The sequence below is a fragment of the Phallusia mammillata genome, chromosome 6, assembly GCF_965637545.1.
Source record: "Phallusia mammillata chromosome 6, kaPhaMamm4.hap1.1, whole genome shotgun sequence".
Taxonomy (NCBI): domain Eukaryota; kingdom Metazoa; phylum Chordata; class Ascidiacea; order Phlebobranchia; family Ascidiidae; genus Phallusia; species Phallusia mammillata.
In genome coordinates this window covers 17,991,459-18,000,789 of record NC_137257.1, presented here as the reverse complement: position 1 = coordinate 18,000,789, position 9,331 = coordinate 17,991,459, and the positions used below count along the sequence as shown (strand labels likewise).

The window sequence follows — 9,331 nt, the reverse complement described above, 5'->3', positions numbered from 1 at the left end:
CCTTTTTCGACTCATTTATATCTATTTTTTTTTCTATATTTCTGTTGTGTTTTACCGTATTTACAACCGCTTCGTTTCGAAGCTGTGCCACGTGTGTTTTTGTTTTTCACATTATTACTGAACGTTATTGTGTTTGGCCCGTCGCTGTGCAAGTAATCAAAATTAGAGATGTACCGAATATTCGGTTTGCCGAATTTATTCGGCCGAATCGATCATTTTTGCAAAGATTCGGTTTCGGCCGAAACCGAATCTTTTACGAACACAAATTTAATGCGTTAAACGTGTCTTTTCTGCTTATTAAGGTCCAAGCAATCTTTTAAAAGCCCAAACATAACGAAATTGTGTCAATGTTTATCTTTTTCAACACATTATCATTTTTCCCACGGTAGTAAAAAAAAATTAGTAATTCATTGGCAGATTGCCAATCATGCTTAAGGCAATTTTAAACCCCACAGAAGTGAAATAAGGACGAAAAACAACTATTTTGCACTGGCTGCCTGGTAGATAAACATTTTTTTCCCGTCAAACGCGTAGCGTACGACTTCGCGTGACGTCAGAAATGATTCGGTTGATTCGGCCGAATTTATTCGGCAAAACCGCCGAATATTCGGTTTCGGCCGAATCGAAATTTAGCCGATTCGGTACATCACTAATCAAAATACACAAACGATGCCGTCTGCTGTTTACACTCGTGTACATTATTGCGTAACAAAAATTACGTCACAATGGAGTTGCTAATTAAGATTTGTATTACTTGCACAAAACAAGTGGCTAGAAAACTAGAAATGTAGCTTTTCAATATATTGCCAACTTATATATGTTCAGTAGAGGCTAAAATTTGTGAAAAAACATGTTTTCAATTGAAGGAATAGCAAGGGAAACAGAATGTTAAAGTTTCAACACATATAGCTTTCAGCACCCCCACAAATTTTAGGCACGAGCCGCCACTGGGTTTGGGTGACCGCTAAGTAGTTTTAAGAGACCGCAAGTGTTTCATTTAAATACCAAAAAATAGCCTTATTTGCTTTTTGGGAAACCGCTGGAGAAATTTGAAAACACCTTAAAAAAACACTGGACGCGGTTGTAGCTATAACTACTAGAAAATTTCTCCGTCGGTACGGAGAAACCGTACATTTTAACATTTGTCCCTGACGCAGATTTAAACACTAAATTCCCTGACATGTCAGGGGAAATCCTGACGTATGGCAACATTACAGAGGAAACCCTGAGAGGCCGATGTTAAATCAAGTTTTAGGCTACAGTTTTTATGAGGTTCCTACTATATGCAACTGCTATACAGAAATAAAACCACACATAAATCGCTAATTTTCCGTGTGTCGCAGCAGATAGGTGTTAGAACTAAGTTTGTACCTTTCACTTTAACATGATTCTAGTTCGCTTAAATGTTGAATTTAACGTGCTCGTTGTAGCTAATGTTAAAACGTTTTGGCATTAAGCATTTGAAAGAGAAAAAAATTCATGGGGATTAATAATAACTACGTTCCAAAAAGTTTATTAGTTCTAGTCAGTTGAACATGTACTAGCTTTTCTAAAGGGAGGGCTTTGCTGAAAGTGAATAAGCCTATATGCATATGGTATGTTTAAAGTCAAAACGATACAAGCTGGATTATTTTTTTTCAAGCATATTGCTGGCACCATTTCGCTTTCTATTTAGCTTTTTTCGCTAAATACATCAGTTAAACTTGCATTTTGGCTCCATTTAAAGTCGAGACATTAAAAAGCTTATATATTGAGTTATTAAATCACCAACTTTTCATCTCACAGATTTTAAACAGCTGTATAACAGAATAGCTTAAATATGTCAGAATCGGGAATAAGAACCATTCTTGGAACTGGGGATGTCGGAACTCGTATAGATTTTAAAACCACTAAAGAAATGATAAAAGTATTTTATGAGTAAGTAAAGTATTGTAGGCCAGGGGTCACCAAACTACGGCCTGCGGGCCGGATCCGGCCCGCGACCACATTTTTTTAGGTTGCCAAATTGCATTAACAACTTTGTAACATTAAACGTTAATCTACTCCTTACAAATTTTTTTCTTTGGGGATATTCAGAATTGATATTACCGAGTTTCATAGGATTATAACGCCCAGGATTGATCCAAAGTCAGTTTGTTACGTCACAGACAAGACTACAAGTGTTAATTGTGCGCAAACAAGTGCCTTCTTTTGTCACTTGTGGCGTAATATACATGCATTGCTCGTAAGATGATACTAATTACACAGTTCAACAGTCGCATGACTACTTTTTGAATGGGATTGTAGAACGACCATATCTTGGCGCACCTAAAAACGCCTTGCGGGCTAAGTTTGGAAAGACGGCGCTAGGGCATGTAAACTATGCGGCGCGTGAAACATTATTAGCACTCATCCGGCCCGCAGTGAAAAAATTTTGGTGACCCCTGTTGTAGGCTAATAAGTTTCTACTTTCACCAAAACAGCCGTAAAATAACGGACCAAGTTGACGTAAAAGTAACATGCTTTATTATTCAACCTTTCGGCATATGCTCATGCCATCATCAGTGATAGTCTTGCTTCTTACAAAAAAACAACAACTTTAGGTCAAACAAAGTCGAAATAGACTCTGCATTGTTCTATGGAGGAGGAAAATGTGAGGAATTTATAAGTAAATGCCAAGTAAGTAAAGACATGAAGATTGCCACTAAAGCCAACCCCTGGGATGGAAACAATTTAACTCCAACTGGCATTCGCCGTCAACTTGAAAGTAGTCTTGACAGATTGCAGGTTGGTACAGTTATTATTCGTAGCGACACAAAAAAAACAATTTGGGATTCAAAATTAAAAGCAAACTGATTCTATTTGAATAAGATGTTTTTGACCTATTTTGAACCACCGTAGTTGCATATTTAGTACGCTGTAATATAAGTTACACAAGTGGTTTCAATATGGAGCAACAAATAAGGCTTAGGTTTAATTGCGAAATTGACATAAATAAGTTTGATTTCGGTTATACCCTCGATTACCTGCCTTTAGGATCGCTTTTAATGTTTATATTTGTTGTCTTAAAGACAAAACAGGTGGATATATTTTACCTACATGTACCTGACCATAACACCCCTATCACTGAAACACTACAGGCAGTTAATGAATTATATCAGGAACACAAATTTAAAGAGTTTGGTGTTTGTAACTATGCTTCATGGGAAGTTGCAGAGGTATGCTTGTTGTTTCAAAAATACTCTGCTTGTTTCAAGACGTTTATGTAAGTTCTGCTCAACAATATATTAATATCTTTAGATTGTCACCATTTGCAAAAACAACAGCTGGGTACAACCTACAGTATATCAAGGTAAAACGGTTTGCTGAATGTTTATCACAATGACAATTACTAATAGTTACTACACAGGTATGTACAACTGTTTGACTAGACAAGTCGAAAAGGAGCTGTTTCCCTGCTTAAAGTACTATGGAATTCGTTTCTACGCTTACAACCCGCTTGCCTGTGGCCTATTGAGCGGAAAACATAAATTCGAAGAATCGGATAAAATTGAAGGAAGATTTTTTAGCACTGGCAAATGGCTGCACTTGTACAGAGACAGGTGGACTACACGTTTATTTCATAGTTCACATAAAAACGTAAAGTAATATAAGCCAGGATCACAGTAGTGTTTGTGCTGCTTATATAAGCCTATATAGGTTTTATTCTTTTTACTTAACTTGTATTAAGAATACGTTACTTTAATCCAGGGTTTAGGATCCCACGGTCGCGAGCCAGATGTGGCTCTCTTGATGACTACCTAATGATCTGGCTGTCAGACTAACTTTAGTTTGCATTTCTCAACATAATGACAATATTCATAGTAGGTCCGCTTTAAGCTACTGTTAATCGTGTTCCAAGGGTCGGAAAAAGCCACTTCAACACTGATAAGTTGCGAAAAAGAAGGCTGTGTGAGCGCACAGAACCACGTTGTCAGTATTCTTTTTAACTACTCATATGTCGCCGAGAAATGGTAGGTGCACTGAAACTCATGACAACCTCCAATGTGAAATTGCGAACAAATAAAAAACTACAGCCGACTATAGTACAACTGGACATCCATTTCAGAGTAATGAATACTTACAACTGTGCAGCCAGATTGTGCTGGGCCTCCCCTGCGAACCATTCACGCCATTCACGCCACAGTTTACGAACCTCTGGTCCCGCTAGAGTGTCACGTACTAAATGGCATCAAAGACAAAAAAGTGCATTGTTAAGTTAGCTGTTTTCGAAGTACAAAAAGTGTTGTATGGCTGTTACGGAAACATGTGTCACTGTATACTGGTTCCCGACCTCAACCTGAAAAGTTCAATTTTGTAGTACCCCTGTTATGATGTTGTAGGTATTGGAGAAAAGATAACTTTGAGAGCATTGCAAAAATTCAGACTGTTCTTGATGAGGTGTATGGCCCTGGAAAAGTAACAATGGCACAAGCTGCATACAGGTAAACTTTATGTTGGCTACTGAATTAGAAATTGCACATCCTATTGTGGTATGCCAACATCATTAGGGATTTGCCTAAATACACTTTTAGCTTAAAGTTTTTGTTTTATTCTTCAAATCAAATTAAAGGTGGCTTTACCATCATTCCCAGCTCAGTGCTGAAAAAGGTGATGGTGTAATTATGGGAGCCAGCACTTTAGCTCACTGCAAAGAAAACCTGAGTTATACAACTGAGGGAAAACTGGATGATCGTGTGGTTGAGCAGATGGATAAATGCTGGGAAAGATTGTCACACACTTGTTGTAACTACTTTAGATGAACATTGCTTTGTGACTCCTTCCAAAATGAGTGAATATTTTTGATTGGAATGACTGGACAAAATGACAAGTAATTCTTGCAAAACAATAGCAGTGTAACGCAAATGGCCATGTAGCTTCTTAGACCGCATAACATGTCACCTGTGCTTCTTTAGTCAATGATTTTTGCAAACATAAAGGCACCATGAAAACAACATTAGACGTAATTTTCAATCAAAAACCGAAAGGTTAATTCATGTCTCCCTACCAATATGTTTCTTTTCAATTTAGATTTGTGTTCGTTGGTAAAAATAAACATTGATTGAAACATCTTCATGCATAAGGCAGTTCTGTATCTGCGAAAAACAATTCATAGTGGTAACGAATTGGTGATCGCTCATCACAAGCAATGCTCACATTAAACTCGTATGGCAAGAAACATATGTAATGAAAACTTACCACTACTGCAATGCACTTCATCAATATGATCGCCGATAGAACTTCAGCTACCTGAGGGTTTATAGCTTTTTGGACTTTGCCACCATAATTTACAGCTGCAGGAAGTTTATAGACTGGGTATTTTTAATTATACAACTGAAGATTACCATTTGAAACATTTGTTAATCGGTCAACACACCAGCAACATACACAACTACTCACACACAAAAAACTGGAAATGAAATGAACAAAATCAAACCGAACCGAAACCACGCTGCAGTTCGCGCATGCGCAGACGTGACGAAATAATCATACGCTTGTTGTGCAATGCGCAATCAAGCGTGTAGTGAAGCTGCACAAACATTGAAGTAGATTATACAAGTGGTGTACGTCGATAAGCTGTTCTGTTTGCATGAGTATGTGTAGATTGAAGTGTGTAGTACATGTGGTTTTAAATCATCGTTAAACAAATTAAAATGTTTTTTTTTACATTGTTTCCTAAAACAGCCAAGGCTATAATTTGAATTGCCATCGTTCATTGCCTATCCAAATTTACAAATGAAAGTTGTACATAGGCAACAATTTTGGCAATGAATGTGCCGCTCACAACTGCGATTTTGCAATGTATAATTGTTGTATTTGTTTGTATCACGTACAGAAATTGTCCAAAAAAAATTGCTTGTAGAACTTAATGTGTCATTGCTATTTCCATGTACTGCTTGTTTTATTCTTGTTTCAGAAGCGAAGTGACTTTCCACCACTATTACGATCAAAGGCAGAGAACATTCAAATTCACCATTCCGACAGACACCAAATTTAGACCATTCGGATGTTTGGCTCCTGAAGACAATCAAACTCCAGAAACACAAAAACGTTACGCTCGAAATGCGATAATCAAGTTTGATAATTGGTGTGGTGTAAATTGAATGTTGTTTGTTTTTGAATGTATATGCTCATACTGTTTCAAATGTCTACTGCTAACATTGTTATATCTGTGCTGTTACGTGTTTATTGTTGTGAAGTTGATCCAAAATTTTCAGAAATCAACAAATTGTCAATTGTATCCCTTTTATATTGTAAATATTCTGTGTGTTATTTTAATGTCCATAAAAACGCAATGACCATTGCCTAAAAACATGGCGTGGGGTATTTTGTAGCGATTACGTCATAATTTGTGCAAACTTTGCAATAGTTGTTTACCAAATTAGCTGGTTTTACTTGCTAAAATGCTCGAGTTGATAATATTCCCTGTTACAGTTAAATTAGGAGGTTGATCGACTTTGCTATCTGATGTTTACCCGCTTAAATCGTATGTTTTCTCATGCGGTGAAATAGTCGCTGTTTTGTGTGTGAGAAAATGTGCAAGCGCCAACGGCAAGAGCATAGTTGTACAGTTTAATGTCACGTGTTATGAATTTATAAAACGTACCGCTAATGTAATGGCTCATAACAGTTTTAGTCCTATACCGTAGTTAACTCTTTGGCTTACTGTTCAATTACTTGTATGGAAGTAATGTGTTGGTTGCTAGTTAAACTTGAATTTATATGTAAACGTTATTACTATTAATTTCTAATGACTCGTTTTTGTTTCCCAAACATTCTATTTGAATAAGCATTCTATTTGAATAAGATTCTGATTGAATAAGACAATAAACAAATTGAGGTACAACCCTTGTTTATCGAGACTCATGACATTGATTGACGAGGAACAGTCTGAAAGTGAGGACGAAAGTACAGGTAGTCTTTACCTACCACACTTAATACCGCTTGGCGTACCACCGTGCCGCCCGCTGGTTTTCTACAGAAACGTACACAGAGACTGGTGCGCTAGATTCTTTGATCTAGTAGACTATTTCGAACTCCCTCCTAAAGAAGAGTTCAACAGGTGTTTTGACTAGAGACATTGCCGTGCAAATAAGTTCGTTCAATACCAACAGAAGTTATATCACTACAACGTATAGCTTCAATCAACTAATCATCCGAGATCCAGTCGAGGCTGATCTTTATCACGATCTATACGCTATACGCAAATTTACCAACATAAGCACGGTGTTGCTAAGCAGGTTACGAAGGCCATTTACTACACCTTTGTACCCACACATTCGTGTAAAGCAGTGGTTCTCAACTCGCATCAGGCCATGGACCACCTGTCAAATAAAATAAACATCGTGGACCAGTCGATTGTTAATTTAGGATAAGCATCCGCAAAAAGCATGTTGGCTTGAAATATATTCTTTTAATACATAATTCAATTCTATAGACAGATAACAACAAATGTCCAATAACTTGGATAAGTTTTTTTTGTACTGGATATTCAATGAATTATATGCAACTCGCCTACAATATAACAAAAATATATTTAACGTCCTGTGGACCACACAAAAAGTCTTCATGGACCACCAGTTGAGAACCACTGGTGTAAAGCTTCTAGTAATGTACATTTCTTTGTCAAAGCATGCGTTTTATACCTCATGCTGCATGCGGATGTCCCAGAAAGGTTTGGTTTGAAGCTGTGGAATATAATTGGAAAACCTAATTTCTACTGTTTTCATTCAGAGATAATAAGAACCAATTGATAAATACAGTACTGTAGGTGCATTTTTGGAATCTGTGTTATAGAAACACTGGCCACGGGTTGATTCAGTTTAACATGGTAGTTTCGTCGTAGCAATTTTATTGTTGTTATTCCATCGCAGCAAGTTCTCAGTGGGAATTTCATTGCAGCAATTTCATCGAGATAATTTAATCGCCTGGTATGTAAATCGTGGCAATTTCATTACATGGCATCGCAGCAATTACATTGTGCTAAAATCCAAACTGCTATCAACGCTATTGTTAAAATTCAAGGATTTGACATAAAAAACATTTCTGTAAAAAAATAACACAGTTAATGTCGCTTCACGAACCCATCGCAAAATATATTATCAGCCTTGCATTTCGAATGGCAAGTTTTGGAGCGGAGCAGCTTGTTTAGACACCACTTACATCATCGTAAAATCGATTCCAATCTGATTCCGATTGATTTATTTCAAGGTACGCGCACCTACGCAAAAACCGCGGTACGCAAACATAGTGGCGTACCCCAGGAACGATACGGTACTTTCAGATTTCGACATTTGGTACGGTATGGTCGTACAGTACGCTTTTCGCAACGAGGTACGTAGTACGGCCATAACAATACGTACCGTTCCTTATTGCCAAAAGGTAACAAAAATGCTGTACTGGTGTAGCGGCCATCATATTGTTATGTACAATGTTTACATTTGCGTTTTCATTTTCGTGTGCAAAAGCATTTCATGGAACGACGGGAAACATTAACGTTTGTTATATTGCTGAGAAATATTGGGTCATTTTGTTTTTTCAGAATGTTCTGCACAAACACATGGTGTTTGTTCATAATTGCACATATTTCCGCCCGTTTGTGATATCGTTTCCTCACTGAATTTAAGTAGAACACAGCCGTTTGTCCATGCAAAAAAGCATAGCAGCTCGGTTAGAGAGCGCTATGACATTAAAAGGTTTACTGTAAAATTATTTTTATGCGCTACTATAAATAACTTGTTTTCGACATTTTCTGCCTTCTATTTTCTCCAATTATGGTGAAAGCTGATTCTAATCTTTCGCAATTAAAACGTTTACTCAAGTACAGAGAGAAAGAAAAGAAACGCTCTGTATGTCTTTATCAGTTATTGATTACGTGCAATGCAAAAATCAAAAAAGGTTATCAAATCAAGATATAATTTGAAAGAGAACCGCCATAATTTCACCACGTTCTAAGCCTCCTAGATTTATCAGAACTCCAGAACCTAACGTGACAAGCGCTCAGACAGGTGACTCAATTTACCCAGCCAGGGATAGGCGTTTAGAGCTTTAATCAAAGACATTTACCGTTTTTTAGCTTCATAAAAAACAGTAAATGTTTACACCTAAATGGGTGCAGTTTGTAACGGCGGTTCTTAGTGCCGAGCATTCTATTCTATTCTACCATCGGATTTACTCAACGTTATGAATTCTCAAACGTATTACAGCCATTTTTGTGGTTTTGCTCAGTTTATTTAGAATCAAATAAACAAAACCAACCAGGTTCTGTAGTGTCAATTCGGTCCAAGATCCTTAATACAAATTCAGATTTGAC

The 9,331-nt window shown here is 37.2% G+C and overlaps 1 protein-coding gene across 1 annotated transcript; it reads left to right on the top strand.

Moving 5' to 3' along the window:
* Window positions 1–1,819: 1,819 nt before the first annotated feature.
* Window positions 1,820–6,206, top strand: LOC145234426 (aflatoxin B1 aldehyde reductase member 2-like). Its single transcript, XM_080099160.1, has 7 exons — window positions 1,820–1,917; window positions 2,583–2,766; window positions 3,051–3,197; window positions 3,280–3,331; window positions 3,389–3,581; window positions 4,362–4,463; window positions 4,592–6,206. The coding sequence occupies exons 1-7, from the start codon at window positions 1,820–1,822 to the stop codon at window positions 4,779–4,781; spliced, it is 966 nt and encodes a 321-aa protein (XP_079955286.1). The 3' UTR covers window positions 4,782–6,206.
* Window positions 6,207–9,331: the final 3,125 nt, after the last annotated feature.

Coding starts and splice junctions, on each gene's coding strand:
- LOC145234426 (XM_080099160.1), top strand. CDS start 1,820: ATGTCAGAATCGGGAATAAGAACCATTCTTGGAACTGGGGATGTCGGA. Junction 3,198..3,279: donor CTTCATGGGAAGTTGCAGAG/GTATGCTTGTTG, acceptor TAATATCTTTAG/ATTGTCACCATTTGCAAAAA. Junction 3,582..4,361: donor CTGCACTTGTACAGAGACAG/GTGGACTACACG, acceptor ATGATGTTGTAG/GTATTGGAGAAAAGATAACT.